Raw genomic sequence first — 17,951 nt, forward strand, 5'->3', positions numbered from 1 at the left:
ATATATATATATATGTATATCCATATATCTATATCTATATCTATATCTCTCTCTGTATCTCTATACCTTTCTCTTTATCCCTCTCTCTCTCTCTACCTCCCTCTGGTATATATGGAAATGAAAATGTTGGGAGTCCAAATTGTGTTGCTGTAAGTCAGTCAAATGTTAGATTCCACATCACTTACTCTACTCACCAGTCAGACCACAATTAACGTCCATGACTTTTATATGAGTGCATGACTTTCAAAAGCTTTCTGGCTTCCAGAAACAAAACAAAAATAGAAACATAAATATTTTTTTGAATAGATCAAAAGGAAAAACATACCTTTGTTTACCTGAGGCCTTTTTACTTTGATTGTATTGAGGAACCTGGAGATCAATAAATATCAAACATAAAAAGTAACGAAAATCTGAACGGTTTTATAGTAAAAAACACTTTCTAACTTTTGAAAATAAAATTAATAAAATGACTGTCTATGTAAAATGTTAGGCCCTGTTCTCTTTTTTATAGAAAAAAAAATCTGAATTTGAAAATAGAAGTTTTCTTTGAGTTCTATTATCTTCGGAATGGAAAAGCTGGTAATTCACAGACTGGGGGTAGTGAGCTGTATTAACTTTTAAAGGTTAGAAAATAGGGATACAAGAAGTTGATGAAGGTAGGGAAAAAATAGAAGATGGCAAGATACATGCAATAAAATGTTCCGAGTGTGTTGAGAACAGAGATGACAATTTGTTTAATTAACAAGTTTGCAGAAAAGAATCTATGCACGGTCAGAAGTAAATTTACTAATTAAAAAGATACTTTAATTACATTAATTGCATTATCTGTATTGCAATAGTTTTCAAACTTTTGGCCACAACTCCAAGGTAACCGTTCTAGAAATAAAAATAACATTCACATTCTTTCACAACCACATAATGCAAATACAAGGGAGTAGCAGAGACAGGAAGTAGGTCCACAGCTGGCTGAATTAATTAGGGATTAACATCACATGAATAAGTAATCAACCAGAGTATTGAATGATGTTATACATCACTAATCACAATGCGCTTTGAATAATTTTTTAGCTAGGTGAGCAGACCGACATTCCCCTTGATCAGAAAGCTAGTCCGTTACAGGGGGAACCCATTTAGAGCTGAGTGGACCGGTGCAACGTGAAAGAAAGTGTTTTGCACAAGCACACAACATGTCACTCGATTCATGAATGGAACTCATGGTCCCCAGATTCTGAATGCAACACCCTAACCACATGGGCCATCATGGGTATCAGCATATTGAACGAAAAGCTTTAAGGTTTCAGATCCTACCACTGGCAACAGCTCAGATAATTGACCCTTCTTCATATCCATCCATCATCCATCCATTCATTTTCTCTTCCTGAGACAACCATGGGAGTAGAGTCCTTAAGCATCTCCCGTATAGAGTCGTCTGAGAAGCAACGATCATTACACTTTCTGGTTGGAGACCCAAGCATGGCCAAATGAAACTAGAGATATTGTGCAACCATCTTATTCTGGGACTACCCCTGGGTCTCTACCAATTGGCTCAGCTTCAAGAATCTGTCTTTTATAAACAGTTTTTACCTTTAGTGCCAAACTTTTCTACCAATAGGTGTATTTTCTTCCCCAATACTGTACAGATGTAATTCCCTCCATCTCCCTCTCCCTCCATCTCTCCCCGTCTATCCCTCTGCCTTCATCTCTCCCTCTCTCTCTCCGTCTCACACACACACAGAGCGTGGGAAAGAAACTCTACATACTGGTGGAAAAGTGTGCCATGTGACAGTAGAAAATCCTTGCCTCAACAAATTGCATCTGACATTGCATCAAGAGGTGCTGATCTCTAATTGTAGAGGGAACATGTGGAAGGGACGGACACAAGAAAACATGGGATAAAGTGGTGAGAAAGGATCTCCAGATGCTCGGCCTCACAGAGGAGATGACAGGGGACCAACACTCCTGGCAGTTGGGTGTGCTCAGGAAGACACATCAAGCTAAGCAAAAACTTGGTTGCCTGCAACCCACTGCAGCTGGGTGTTCCTATTCTTGCAGGTTCATTGGTGCTGGTGCCATGTAAGAAAGCACATGTAGTGATGCCACATAAATGCACCCAGTACACACTGTAAAGGGTCAGGAACCAGCTGTAGAAACCATGCCAAAACAGACATGAGGCCCTGGGCAGCTTTTCAGCTGGCTGCTCCTGTCAAACCATCCAAGCTTATGCCAGCATGGAAAATGTACATTAAGTCCACAGAGGGGACAAACAAGGACAGACAAAGGGATTAAGTCGATTACATCAACCCCAGTTCGTAACTGGTACTTAATTTATCGACCCTGAAAGGATGAAAAGCAAAGTTGACCTCGGCGGAATTTGAACTCAGAACATAACGGCAGACGAAATACCGCTAAGCTTTTCACCCGGCATGCTAACGTTTCTGCCAGCTCGACGCCTTCTACCAGTTTGTCTACCAAATCCACTGACAGAGCTTTGGTCAGCCAGGGTCATAGTACAAGACATTTGCTCAAGGTGCCACACGGTGGGACTGAACCCAAGACCACATAGTTAGGAAGAAAGCTTTTCAACCACGCAGACACACCTGTGTCTAACAATGCCTGCTTCTTTTTTTTTCTTTTTCCTCAACGCCAAACACAAACACAGACTTCAAATATTTTAACAAAAATAAAAGGTCATGACCAGAGAATGTAGATTTCATTCCACAACAAAAGTGCAGTAATCCGCCTCAAAGGCAACCAATGGGAACGATTTAAAATGATGCAACACTGTGCTCGTTGTAGGTTTCTATTTATTTATATTATTTTTCTCTGAATACAAAAGATCAAAAGCTTCATAGAAAAACAATAATCTCAAGCCATGGCATGAATTTTGCCATTTGATATTTGGTTGCAGATTTCAGCAGGTAGGAAAGGAAATAAGTTAAACATGAAACACTCTAAATTTGTTTATAGTGCGTTGGTGGAAACCCGAGTAGCCAGAGTCTTTTTTAAAGCTATCCACCACTTGCGAATACATTACAAGTACTGTATAGAAAAATAGAATACAACGCAGTAAATACATCAGTTCAACTTGACAAGGAATTTCTATTTTTCTTTTTTTAAATAAATACTGTAAACAAATGTCTGAAGGAAAGTAATCCTCCACAATCTCAAATAACCTCCACTCAATCTTTGTTAGGAAACACCCAGTTGTAAGCTTCGAAGCAAGAAAAAAAACATTCAATACAGAACAAAGCTGTCCATGAGGAATTTTTATATAACTTCCATTGTTCTCTGTTGTTGAATTGTGGAAGAAAACAGGTGTTTCGTTCTCACATAAATTTTTAAGAAATTGTTATGAATATCTGTCAGTATTGAATATCAGATGGAGTGGCTGCGTGGTTAAGAAGCTGGTTTCCCAACCACACGGTTTCAGGTTCAGTCCCACTGCATGGCACCTGGGGCAAGTGTCTTCTACTATAGCCCCAAGCTGACCAAAGCTTTGCGAGTGAATTTGGAAACTGAAAGAAGCCTGTATGTATGTGTATGTGTGTGTGCTTGCGTGTATGTGTGCATGCATGTATGTGTGCATGTATGTGTGCATGTATGCATAGGTGCATATGCAATGCATACATGCACATGTGTGTGAATGTGCATGAGTGTGTGCATGTATATGTGCATTGTGTGTGCATATATGTACATGTATATGTGCATGTGTGTACGTGCATGCATGTGTGTGCATGTGTACACAAAACTTCATTATAAAATATGAAACAAGAACAAATACATAATTTCTCTCTGGTTTTACTTTATCAAGATGGAATACACCAACTGTCTCGTCAACTCTTATGAAACGAGTCATTATCCTATAAAACTTAAATGAACCATCTATGTATCATACTTAATGTATATACACCGTTGATAGGCCAGTTACTAGACTATTTGTTCTGAGATAACATCTCTTATGGTACCACATATAGAACACCCGCACTGTAGAGCTCCTGCACTCTTGCCACATGTAGAGTGCCCATGCTGTGGCCACATCCAAAAAGAGCAGTGGCGACAGAGCTTATAACTTAAGCAATTTGTTGTCCTCAATTTCAAACACTGAAGTTATTCTTTACAGACTAAATACTATGAAACAAGACTAGACCTAGACATTTTCAGCTGCCAAAATGGAAATTGTTTCTGAAATTGTAGAATCTAATACTAACATGTGCAGTAATCGTCAAGTGGTCTGCATATTGCAATTCCATTTAATACGAAGCAGTATTCTGAAATATGTTTCCTCTTTAAAGTACAAAGCATTTTAACCTTTTTCTTCTTTTTCTAAAATTGAGAGTGGTATAATAAATAGATTCCTATTTCCATAAATTAAAAAGTAACGTATTAAAGACAAACAGCTCAGGTACGAAATGGATTTATCTATAGTGGAGGGGTTCAAAGTAAATTGCGGTAAATATTGAATTCAAATTTTGGCACAAGGCCAGCAATTTTGGGGGACAGGGTGAGTCGATTACATCAACCCCAGTGCTCAACTGGTATTTATTTTATCGATCACAAAAGGATGAAAGACAAAAGCTGACTGACCTCAGCTGAATTTGAACTCAGAACACAAAGATGGACAAAATAGTTATTAGCATTTTGCTTGGCATGTTAATGATTCTACCAGCTTAATTGCTATTAACTAGTCCTATAAGTTCGCAGCTAATCATGAAATGGTTGTTGCTGTTTAACTTCAGGTCAGCCTTAGTTGAGGAGGGCTATAATCAAAAGTGTTCAAGCCATATAGGTGCAGGAGTGGCTGTGTGGTAAGTAGCTTGCTTACCAACCACACGGTTCCGGGTTCAGTCCCACTGTGTGGCACCTTAGGCAAATGTCTTCTACTATAGCCTTGGGCTGACCAGAGCCTTGTGAGTGGATTTGGTAGACGGAAACTGAAAGAAGCCCATCATATATATATGTATGTATGTATATGTGTGTGTGTGCTTGTGCCCCCAAAATTGCTTGACAACCGATTCTGGTGTGTTTACATCCCTGTAACTTAGCAATTCGGCAAAAAGAGACCGATAGAATAAGCACTAGGCTTACAAAGATTAAGTCCTGGGGGCCATTTGCTCAACTAAAAGGCAGTGCTCCAGCATGGTCGCAGTCAAATGACTGAAACAAGAATAAAAGAATGACCATTTTGCGCTTTTCCTCAAGAATAAGGCCTCAGCACCCAATATGTTCTTTGTATTGTAAGGTACAATTTGAGGGAGAATCACACAGGGGCTCCCTCACAAGTTTTTAAAATCTAATCATCACAATGGGAAGTTGATCCCCTATCTTTTTTATCTTTTATTTGTTTCTGTCATTGGATTGCAGTCATGCTGGAGCACCACCACCCCCACTACTTAATTCTTTTTTAAGTCTGGTACATATTCTAGCAGCCTCTTTAGCTGAAACAACAAATTACAAGGGCATAACCAAACCAACACCAGTTATCAAGTGGTGTAGTGACAAACACAAAGACACATGCATATGATAGACTTCCACAGTTTCCATCTACCTCTTTCGCTCACAAGATATTGGTCAGCCTGCTGCTACAAATAGAACACACTTGTCCAACATGCAGCACAATTGGATTGAACCCCAAAACCAGTAGCTGCAAAGCAAGCTTCTTAACCACACAGCCATGCCTGTGCTTAAGCAAGACTGAATCTCCTATGGTCAGTCGGTCAAATTGCCGAAAGAAAATATGAAAACCAAGTCACTTCTGGTGGGATTTGAACTTAAATATCATCTGATTAAATCATTTGCCTCCTACGTATCATCTTCAGTTTTCATAGAAATGATTGCAATATTAAAAATTAAAAATAAATAACAAAAATTGCTGCTGCAAGTTACTTCCTAAGAAATATTTCAAGACAAAATTTATTTATTTTCTATAATTAACTAATATAGTTGAAGATATGCATCAAATAACATCTTTTCACACAGTCTGAGTCAAAAACTGTATCTCACAACCCAATGAGGGTGTCTCGAGCTTCTAGAAATAGTACCAAAATATCCTCAAATGACACCATACTATCTTGAAAAAGAAAAAAAGAAGGCCAGATTGGATAATGTAATCCTGGATGCCATGTCTTAAAGACTGGGCAAGGCTGGAATGCTTCTGATTGTCTCTTTTACTCTTGTTTCATGTTAATTTTTTACTTGTTTCAGTCATTTGACTGTGGCCATGCTGGAGCACTGCCTTTAGTCGAGCAAATCGACGCCAGGACTTATTTTTTATAAGCCTAGTACTTATTCTAGGTTACAGGGACGTAAACACACTAGCATCGATTGTCAAGCGATGGTGGGGGGACAAACACAGACATACAAACATACACACACACACACACACACACACACACACATATATATACAGATATACGACAGGCTTCTTTCAGTTTCCATCTTCCAAATCTACTCACAAGGCTTTGGTTGGCCCGAGGCTATAGTAGAAGACACTTGCTGAAGGTGCCACGCAGTGGGACTGAACCCGGAACCATGTGGTTGTTAAGCAAGCTACTTACCACACAGCCACTCCTACGCCTATGTCTCTTTTTTTTTTTATTTATCAGAAGTGGTCTACAGTTATATATAACTAAGTAATCCTAAACTAATTTTGGATAATCTTTCAACTTTGTGTCTATATTCCACTACCAGCTCACACTTGTCCATAAATCCATACAACTATACGGCCCCTTTACACACACACACACACACACACACACAGATACGCACACGCACACACACACACGTGCGCGCATGGAAGCCAGTATTTTACATTCAAGCTTTCCCTCAAAGACACTCAAATACATCAGCCAGACATGTATCCCTCAAATTATACTCTGTCTTAAAAAGCAAGGGACACATTGGACAATATAGTCCTAGATACATAATGCACCAGAGAAAAACAGAATGATTGAGGTTGGAACACTTCTGACCATTTGTCTGCCCATTCAGGTATCCTGGAACCAAAACAACAACAAACATATTCAATTTATCATCACATTGCTAATCTGCTAATCTTTATCTCATGATATGTAATCTACATTAAGACTAGATGACACTAAATTAAGTGAAACAGTTCTGTCCATAAATTTAGATAATTCAGAAAATTAGTTTCAAATTTTAGCACAAGGCCAGCAATCTCAAGGGACAGAGTAAGTTGATTACATTGACTCCAGTGTGTAACTGGTACTTATTTTATCGACCTCAAAAGGATGAAAGGCAAAATTGACCTTGGTAGAATTTGAACTCAGGGTGTAAAGATGGACAAAATACCATTAAACATTTTGCTCAGCGTGCTAATGATTCAGCCATTTTGCCACCTTATAATTGCATAAAATACTGGAACAGGAGTGTCAACAATACAAACTTCATGTTTTAATGTGACATAAATCTTAACTGGCATCAAAATTTCATGTTCGTTTTTGTTCCAAACACCAGCTTAACGACAAAGTTACTTTACTAAATTCTGTTTTTTCCCAAAAATTAATGGTGAAGCAAAGGTGGCATATTTCAACAGAAATATTATTTATAACAAAAGGCTTAAAAGTAGCAGGTCAAATATGACCAGATTAACTACTTATATTTTTCTTAGAGCTCTAATCTAAATTAAGATAGCATTATTTTTAATTCTCGGCATTACATCAGTTCGTCCGATCACTGACACTTAGATTCAAATATTTATTTTTAAAAGAAATGCATTCTTTCAGGTGGCATCAACTTCATGAAGATTGTCATTCTCACATTAGTAGGTCAAGACAAAATAAAAAATTAAAAAAAAGGATTTAAACTGAAAAATCTTTCATAGCTAAACTGAAGACTATATACAATTATTATCAATATTAATTACAGAATAATTTTTCAAAGTGCTGCTAGCATCTTAGTATTCTTAATAACATAATAATTTTGTGAGCGTTCTAGACATTAAAACATACAACTATTGATTATTATTATCAGATAGGATTAACTGAATACATGACACGTATATATTTAGCATGGCAGTCAGGTAAAATTTCTGTTAATATACAGCTTAAATTAAACAACTGTATTCTAAAACGGTGTTCCTAACTGTAACACCCAACAGTTTTTTTTCTTTTTTTAAATTTGTAAATAGTTTATAAAGCTAAAACATTAAATTACATTTTAACTGAACTCAGCATATTTTAATTTTATATTTTGTGTCTTAATATCTTTTTATTATGAATCTTTTTTCACCGGTTTCAGTCATTAGACTGCAGCCATGGGGCATGGCCCTTAATGGGTTCAGTTGAACGAATCAATCCCACAACTTCTTTTTAAGCTTGGTACTTATTCTATCAGTTTCTTATGCTGAACTGTGGGGATGTAAACAAACCAGCACCGGTCGCCAAACAGCAGGGTGGACAAATACAAAGATACACAAATAACAGACTTCCACACAGTTTCCATCAACCAAATTCACTGACAAAGCATTGATCAGCCAAGGACTATAAAAGATACTTGCCTAATGTGTCATGCAGTGAGACTGAACTCATAACTACATGGTTGCAAAGCAAGATTCTTAACCACACAGCCATGCTTGCACCTACATGGGGTTCTATTTTATGCATTTATATCTGAAAGACATATCTGTAAGCACTGGTGTAGCTTGGAGGGATGGGGGCAGTAGGAGCAGTCCAGGCAGCACTTTTGGGTCTGCTGTAGGCAATGTGTTTTTTGTGGGATCCGAGGGTGGCAAACGGAAGGGCCACCCCGGGCAGCACACATTCTAGCTACACTAGTGTCTGCAAGCCTTGTTATGCATTAGCATTGTCACCATTACATTGTTATCTAAGAAACTCAAAATTAAGAATCTAGTTTTTAATAGAAAAAGTTTCAATGCTGCAATGACAAAAATTGGAATTAAAAAGTTCCATCTTAACTGATAAGGAAATCTCATTTAAAATAAATCCTATATACCAATAACACAATTCATGTTTATATGAATCTATATGAATCTAATAAATAATTTGTACTATAGTAATAATTGTTCAGCCCCTGGTCAGCCTAACTGGACATGCTTTCAATAAAAAGTATTAACACAGTGGTAATGGTTTACATGGAAGCCAACATGGTTCAGAATTTATTCCTACTGCAGGGTCTTCTTTGGGTGAGTGCATTTTATAGGTTGAGCAAGTGCAATTTGGTAGATGGAAATGAAAAAGCCCACCATATATGTGCACATATTTGTATATCATCATCATCATCGTTTAACGTCCACTTTCCATGTTAAACGATGATGATATATATATATATATATATATATGAATACACACACATTCACGTGTGTGTGTGTGTGTGTAAAAATTAATAGCAGTGAAGATGTAAACATTGGCACAAAAATTTAAAAAACCACCAGTCTTTGAACAAAACCTATTATAATATTTGTTCTGCAGTCAATTGCAGACACTCTCTTGTTACTATCAGTGCCAAATATGCAATAAGTGATTGGCTTATTGGCAATATATAACCAATAACACTATAGTCCACAGCTTTCAATATAAAATATACGTATTTCAGCCATGAGCAACACATTTTGTCTTTTGTTTCCTTGTTTGTTTTCTCCATATAATGTATCTAGGGCTTTGGATGAGGTCAGGATAATAAGGTACACTTTGAGGGAAATTTAGCTACTATTTCTAACATCATTCAGTAATCCTTTTATGTACAAAAATAGGGTTGCTAGGTTGACTGAATGTGTAGCTTGTGATAGTTGTTTTTTTTTTTTTGTTTTGGTTTTTTTAAATCTGTTTTTATTCACTACAAAAGCATTACTGCAATTAAGATTCCCCAGGTAAAAATCTCATCAAAATTCAAAACTGCTTTTTATTCAACATTTCCAATTCACTTATAAATGTGGATACTCAATGTCTAAATCAAAGGCCTAAAAGAGTTTCGTTTAAACTAAAAAGAAAAAAGTAACAGTATGAAGGTCAAGGTGTTAACACAAAATAGCAACCCTCGACTGGAAACCATTCTAATACAGTTTAAACATCTGTGAAATAAAAAAACAAAAACGTTGGTTATCATGAACAAGTCAAAATAATTTAACACGGAATTTATTCTAATTTAATCCTTTCTTTTCTCAGTATTCAGAAACGAAAACTTCAACTGAAACAACTTTGATTTTCTTCACACAAATATTAGTATTTCTCGCGACCTTTAACCCCACGTTTGAATTACTTATACAAATTTATCCAAATTAGTACCATTGGCTAATTGAGTTATTTCCCTTAGCAGATTTTATTTAAAACATTTTGTTTTAGATGAACATGTGTACAAGTGTGTGTGTGAGAGAGAGGGAGAATCCATGTTGACAGAAAGAGAGAGTGAAAAAGAAGCTGGCAGGATTAGACAGACAGACATAGTATCATGCTGCAATATCCAGAGGAGCTTTAGAAGGCTTAACCTAGATGTCTTGCAAAAATAATGCATTAAAGACAACTGCAATACTACGCTGCATGTTAACTGTGAATAAGATAAAAGTTTGGTAAGTGAGAAATATGTTTCACAAGTGAAGAGTGTAAGGAAAATGTATCGCATAAAACCAACAAAGGGAAATAACTCAATTAGCCAATAGTACGAATCTGGGTATGTGATTCAAAGGTGTAGGTGATGTACTGAATGTAATACACTATAAATTCCTAATTAATTCAAATACCCCTTAGCTGGGGAAATTAAACAAAAACCTAGTGGTAATTTTTAGTGACACTCGGAGGAAAATATCATTTCAAATTATTTTACATGCTTAATAGAAGAAAAGTCTGATCTTTGATCTTTATTTGAATACAAGGTACAACTATGAGCTTGTTTCAGTCTATTCAACCTCATCGGTATAGAGACGAGAAAGTTTTTAACATATAGAAAAAGAGTTACAAATAATTTTCAGCCACCATAATTTGCATAATTAAAAATCTAACAAGCTAAAGGAAATAACTGAAATGGACTAATAGCATAAATATGGATAATTAAGTGTGATGCACTGAAAGTTGCATGCAAATTTTTTCTAATTAACAGAAATCTCTCTCTTAGTTAGAGGGAGACAGTAAAACCTAGTGACAATCATTCACAACTTTCAAAGGAATAGGGAGATAATTTAGAGAAATTAAAATGGTAATACAGTTTTTTTATCTCATACTTGTTTCAGTCGTCAGACCACGGCCATGCTGGGGCACCGCCCTGACAAATTAGTCTAACAAATCAACCCCAGTACATTTTTTTTTTCTTCAAGCCATGTGGTTGGGAAGCAAACTTATAAATACACAGCCACATCTGCAAACATTATATATATTTAAATAGGAGTGGCTGTGTGGTAAGTAGCTGGCTTACCAACCACATGGTTCCCGGTTCAGTCCCACCGCATAGCACCTTGGTTAAGTGTCTTCTACTGTAGCCTTGGCTCAACCAAAGCCTTGTGAGTGGATTTGGTAGACGGAAATTGAAAGAAGCCCATCGTATGTGTGTTCCTCGAAAGGAACTTTGCCTCTGCAAGGCCCAAAGCTCAACGATAATAATAATCCTTTCTACTAAAGGCACAAAACCTGAATTTGGGAGTAGGGGACCAGTTGATTACATCGACCCGGTGTTTCTCTCATACTTAATTTATTGACCCCAAAAGGATGAAAGGCAAAGTCGACCTCAGTGGAATTTGAACTCAGAACATAAGGATGGATGAAATGCCACAAAGCATTTTGCCTGGTGTGCTAATGATTCTGCCAGCTCACAATAATAATAATAATAATAATGTGGCACAGGGGGATGACAAAGGAATGATGGGAATGACAGGAAACACACATGACGATACACATACATGCCCAATTCCAACACCTTACGATAATGATATGAAAAAGAAACAAAAATTATAATCATGGACTGGTGATGCATTTGAATCGGAAATAGAAGAATATATTTTGAAACTAGTGAAATAGAATGAACTTGTTTCACAGAGAAATTACAAGAGAGACAGAAGGCATGAAGAATAACTGGCACAAGGTTTTATTTGATCAAAAACGTTAAAGAGTTCATATCTAAACAGGATATAGACCTCTGAAATAATAAGAAAGATGGCAGAGAAGACATCATGCTGACTTTAGATAATGTGAAATGATACAAAATATGAGAAAAATGTCAAGTGATAGGCATAAAAAGAATTTAAAATTTCTTCCCAAGGATTCTATTTATAGCAGTAAATCTTATTGCCAAGTTAAAAGACTTAACTGCCAGTCTAAAGGTTGCCGGTTCCAGTGCAACGGGATTCAATTCTGAATACTAGTAACAGATTCATCATCGTCATCAGTTTTAACATCCACATTTCTATGCTTGCATAGGTCGGAAGGAACTTCTTGAGGTGAATTTTCACAGGACCAGATGCTCTTCTAGTCAACCCTCACCTGTTTCCAAGCTAAATCCTTTCTACTATAAACACAAAGCCTGAAATTTTGGAGGTGGGGCTAGCCAATTATATCAGCCCCAGTACTCGACTGGTACTTATTTCATCGACCCCAAAAGAATGAAAGGCAAAATTGACCACAGCGGAATTTGAACTCAGAACATAAAAACAGATGAAAGATGGATGATATACAGCTAAGTATTTTGTCTGGTTTGCTAACGACTGAAAGCAAACGACCTTTATTTCCAAGTAAAATTATATTTCCCTGTGACCAGACATCTTTCACATAAATAGAAGATTTGAATAATAATCTGAATGGAATCCAACCTGTTCTGAGAATCAAGAAGTGAAGAAACAAAGCAATTATTTGATGGAGATTCTCTTCTGAAGATTATTGCTGTTTCACCATTATAGGAAAGGTTTTCTACAACTGTAGAAATTTCAGTGTTGTGTCTCAATGGCAACTGACTTGATCTAAAGACCATGGGTTAAGACTGAAACAATTACATTGTGGAAGAGCTATTATAGCCATTGAAATATATCTCGAGATGTTTAACGTCATCCAACTGCTACCTGGTCATTGACACTGTTCCACTGCAACTGACAAACTAATTACATTGTTATCATGGTTAGGCGATGAAAATATTAACACCTCATGAAATAAATTGAAAGAGAACTCAACAGCTTTAATAGAGGCACAGGTATGCATAGCTGAGTGGTTAAGAAGCTTGCTTCCCAACCATCTGGTCTTGAGTTCAGTCCCACTACCACCTCAGGACAACTAAAGCCTTGCAAAATGTGTTTGGTGGAGAGAAACTGAAAGAAGCCGATCACACATAAGCACGTTGTGAGCATGTTGTCTTGACATCATGTGATGGTCGTAAATGAGCATCACCATCATACGCACAAGGTTGTTTGTTTCCAGCCTTCTGTGAAAAACGTGTGTAACCATGGGGAAATATTACCTTGCTTGGAAACAGGTGAGGGTTGGCAACAGGAAGGGCATCTGACTGTTGGAAATCTGCTTCAACAAATTCCATCTGACCCATGCAAGAAAGGAGAAGTGAACATTAGATGATGATGATGATGATGCTGATGATTCCTAGCATTGAGTGTCATTAATTGGTTAGACTAGCTCTTCTATGTTAGAAGTTTAAATTGCATCAATTCTGTACTCGGCCTCATCCAGAAAATATTAACAATCCTTAATTTATGAATTAAGAAAATATTTTCCCATTAGAAACACTGGACCTTTGTTTTGATGTCAAAGTTTAATAGTTTTTGTTTGCATGGGTTGAGTAGGTCTGCAAATTATTATATTTAAATCTATGTTTGGTATTTCCCCAATCAATGACATCAGTATGGGTTTTACAATACAATCAGCAGCAATGATAAGATTTCTAACTATTATTTAATGAGTTACTAATTTAGTACTCAATCACTAGACAACAGCTGCAATTAATATTTTCTTATATTTACTCCAAACAAATGAACATCACAATAAATCAAATAATTAATTACTATAATAATTACAGAGATAAGTTTGGGTTTTTTTTTTTTTTAATATGATGAACAAGTAATTTCTAATTAATGAAATATTTTTACAATATTATGACATTTCATTTTAAAGAATATTTTTAAATTTTCTCTTGAGATTTTTTAGTTGTTTTACGTTTTAATTTTTTTTGTTTGTTCCCCCCCCCCCCCAATCCTTAATGTACAATGAAGAGGTGAAAGACAGATTTTTTTTAAATATGTGAAAGTGTGAAAAAAATTTTACTCACTGGTTTTAAAGCTAATGGCCGCTGAAATTCCACACTGAAAATAGAATTAGATTTATGATGCTAACTCAGATCATCTCAACAAATATTAAATATCAATTAGTAGATTAAATCACACAATATTGATTGATTAATGAACAAAAAAAAGCAAAAACAAAGTTAATGAAAGAGACAGAAATCTGTGGCTTTATTATTTTGGTTATTTAATTTAGGAAGTGTCTAACAGTTAAACCATGTGATATCTAGCAGATGATTATCAAAGATGGCAATTAATAAAATTAAAATATGAAACAATTGAAAAAGTAACAATCACAAATTGTTTTCTAGCTATTTTCATTTATGCATCCTGGAAAGATTGTTGTACAATATACAGGAAAGACTAACGAGAGAGATAACTTTGTAAATTAGCAATACGAATCAAATAGCTAGATAAGGAGGAATTCATTGAATCAAAGTTTTGATTTACAAAGAGAAAATGTAGGAATAGAAGCAGGCATGGCTATGTGGTAAGAAGACTGCTTCCCAACCATGTGGCATGGCTATGTGGTAAGAAGACTGCTTCCCAACCATGTGGCATGGCTATGTGGTAAGAAGACTGCTTCCCAACCATGTGGTTTTGGTGCCAGTGCCAATGTGTGGAACCTTGGGAAAGTGTCTTCTAGTATAATCTTGGGCCAATCAAAAACTTGTAAGTGGATATAGTAAATGGAAACTGGAAGAAGCCCATCGCATGCGTGTGAGTGTGTATGAGTGTGCATGTGTGTGTATGTGTTACTGTCTTCTTGTCTTGACTTTTTGTGACAGTTGTAAATGAGTGTCAATATTACCTTAATTGGAAACAGGTGAGGATTGGCAACAAGAAGGACATCCAGCCATATAAAAATATGCCTCAACAAATTTTGTCCAACACATGCCAGCATGGAAAAGTGGACATTAACCCTTTAGCATTTAAACCGGCCAAAATATTCTGCTTTGTGTTCAAACTGACCAGATCTGGCCTCTCACACCTAACTGACGATGTCATTCACATCGTCAAACGATTACATCATCAAAATCTTGAAGTTATAATACAAGATTAATTGAAAACAATGGGATGAATAAACATTGCATTTGATAGAATAATCCAAATGCTAAAGGGTTAATGCAATGATGATGATGATGATGATGATGTTTGTAAAGTCATTTATTTCCCAAACAAATAAACCAATTATTCCAATTGAACATACAATAGCTGGCAATTTCATTTATTGGGGGGGGGGGTTGATTCCTTTCTGGTGGTATATATTCTGTATAAGCTCAACATGGATTAGAAGTTAGTAATCCACCATATATGCTGATGTCAATAAACATCTGATTAAATTAATACAAACTCAAGATGCACAAAGCAGACTTATATGATTACGTTTCGTATGTAGAATATATAGGCAGAAAAGCTTAAGAAAATCATGAAATATAAAATCAGAGCATATAATCCATTTATTTTTAGCAATAAGAACATTAAAGGTCAACTATATTTTCCAAAATGTTTTTCGTTAAGGTAGCAAAAAATCCAATCTTTTCACAGAAAAAAATTCACATACTCTCAAATATTTTAGACATATTTTCTTCACTAATAATAATAATAATAATAAATTTATATATATATGTATGTATCTCTAATAACTAGACTAAGCAGATATCAAAAACATTTGCCTAACCTACATATATAATTTTCATATAAAGGAAACAAATATTACATTTTGTAACCACTAAGAATCATCATCATTGTTTAATGTCTACTTTTCCAGAGAATTTTATTGAGGTTAATTTTCTGTGGCTCAATGTCCTTTGTGTCGACAACGTGTGTGCGTGTTTTCATTTGTCCTCCATTACCAATTGGTTCATTAAGATAACTGCGGTTAGTTTGTTCAACTTAACCTTTCAAAATGGTGCCCCAGCATGGCCACAGTCCAATGACTGAAACAAGAAAACGATTAAAAAACTAAAAACTAACTTCTGTGCTTTTGTCAAAAGTCAACACTGCAGGAAGGGCCACAGACTGGCACGGTTGGTAAACCAGTGGAGCCTTTAGGTTCAGATCTTATCAGGGTCAACTTTTACTTTCATTTTTCTGGTGTAGATCAAATAAATGCACGTCAAAGTGGCTTGGGGCCTCTATTAGAAACCAGTCAGCCAGACATAGTATCATAGTATGGTGCACCCATACAATACATCATCTCTTTTACTCTTTTATTTGTTTGTCATTTTGACTGTGGCCATGCTGGAGCACTGCCTTTAGTCGAGCAAATTGAGCCCAGGACTTATTCTTTGTAAGCCTAGTACTTATTCTATCAGTCTCTTTTGCCAAACCGCTAAGTTACGGGGACGTAAACACACCAGCATCGGTTGTCAAGCGATGTTATGGGGACAAACACAGACACACAAACATACACACACACACACACATATATATACATATATACGACGGGCTTCTTTCAGTTTCCGTCTACCAAATCCACTCACAAAGCTTTGGTCGGCCTGAGACTATAGTAGAAGACACTTGCCCAAGGTGCCACGCAGTGAGACTGAACCCGGAACCATGTGGTTGGTAAGCAAGCTACTTACCACACAGCCACTCATACGCCTATATGGACATCTACTAAGATAGCTATCAGCTTCAATTATTAACAGCAGCCTGTACGATCATAAGAAATTTCAAGTATGATAATAATATTTATTTGATGCAGACATTTAAGGCTCAAGGTGAAATTATCCATACATCAGCGAGACACAAAAGAAATTGAGAAAAGTAGAGCAGACATCCATTTAACTTGCCTATCAATGAAACTAGATGATACTTTACACATATGTTAGGTCATGTTTTGTGTTCAGTGCAAGTCACTTCATGCTACCAAAAGTTCAAATTGAAAGAATGAAGCTATGAAATATCATTCAAAGTCAGTAGCACTAAGAGAAGTTTTGACACAAACAAAAAAAACATCTAGATAATTACTTTATATATATATATATATATATATATCTACTTAAAAGAATATATATTCTTTTATCTTTTACTTGCTTTAGTCATTAGACAGTGGCCATACTGGGGCACCACGCTGAAAGGTTTTAATTTCCCCCGGTACTTATGTTCAAGCCATATTATTCTATCAATCTCTTTCACATAACAAACTAGCACTGGTTGTTGGGATGGGGAGGGGAAGTTAAACACAAAGACAGACATGCAGTCAAAAAGAAACAGGCTTCCACACAGTTTCCATCTATCAAATTCACTTACAAGGCATTGTTGACCCAGGGTTATAGAAGAAGATATTTGCTCCAAGTACTGCACGTTGAGATTGAACCTGATACAATTTGGTTGCAAAGTGAGCTTCTTAACCAGAAGTAAGGTATATATAACTGTCTAAATGCAAGATAAAAACAATATTGATTTGGTAAACCCCAGCTGGATTAAAACAAATTTAGGGTCCTGCAGAGGAATTAGTCTACTCCTAAAACCTATGCATCCTCAACACAGTCCTAATTATTCCATATCTTTTAGATTTTACTTGCTTCAGTCATTGGACTGCAGCCATGTAGAGTCTGCCATGGTTTTCCTAATTCAAACTGACCCTTAGTATTTATTCGATAAGTCTGGTTCTTATTCTATTACCCTTTCTTTTTTTTTCTTTTTTTTTGCCAAACCACTAAGTTACATAGATGTGAACAGATCAAGTAGTACCAGTGGGGTGGGG

The 17,951-nt window shown here is 36.2% G+C and overlaps 1 protein-coding gene across 1 annotated transcript in view; it reads right to left on the reverse strand.

The window, feature by feature from the left end:
- The window catches only part of LOC106880977 (uncharacterized), a 164,838-nt gene that overhangs the window by 68,071 nt on the left and 78,816 nt on the right, over window positions 1-17,951 (reverse strand). Inside the window, exons 5-6 of the mRNA XM_052969454.1 lie at window positions 14,224-14,257; window positions 326-369 (exon numbers count right to left, since the gene is read on the reverse strand). Of these exons, the coding sequence (XP_052825414.1) occupies window positions 326-369; window positions 14,224-14,257 (78 nt within the window). The remainder of the gene's footprint in view (window positions 1-325; window positions 370-14,223; window positions 14,258-17,951) is intronic.

This window comes from Octopus bimaculoides, chromosome 7, assembly GCF_001194135.2.
Source record: "Octopus bimaculoides isolate UCB-OBI-ISO-001 chromosome 7, ASM119413v2, whole genome shotgun sequence".
NCBI lineage: Eukaryota > Metazoa > Mollusca > Cephalopoda > Octopoda > Octopodidae > Octopus > Octopus bimaculoides.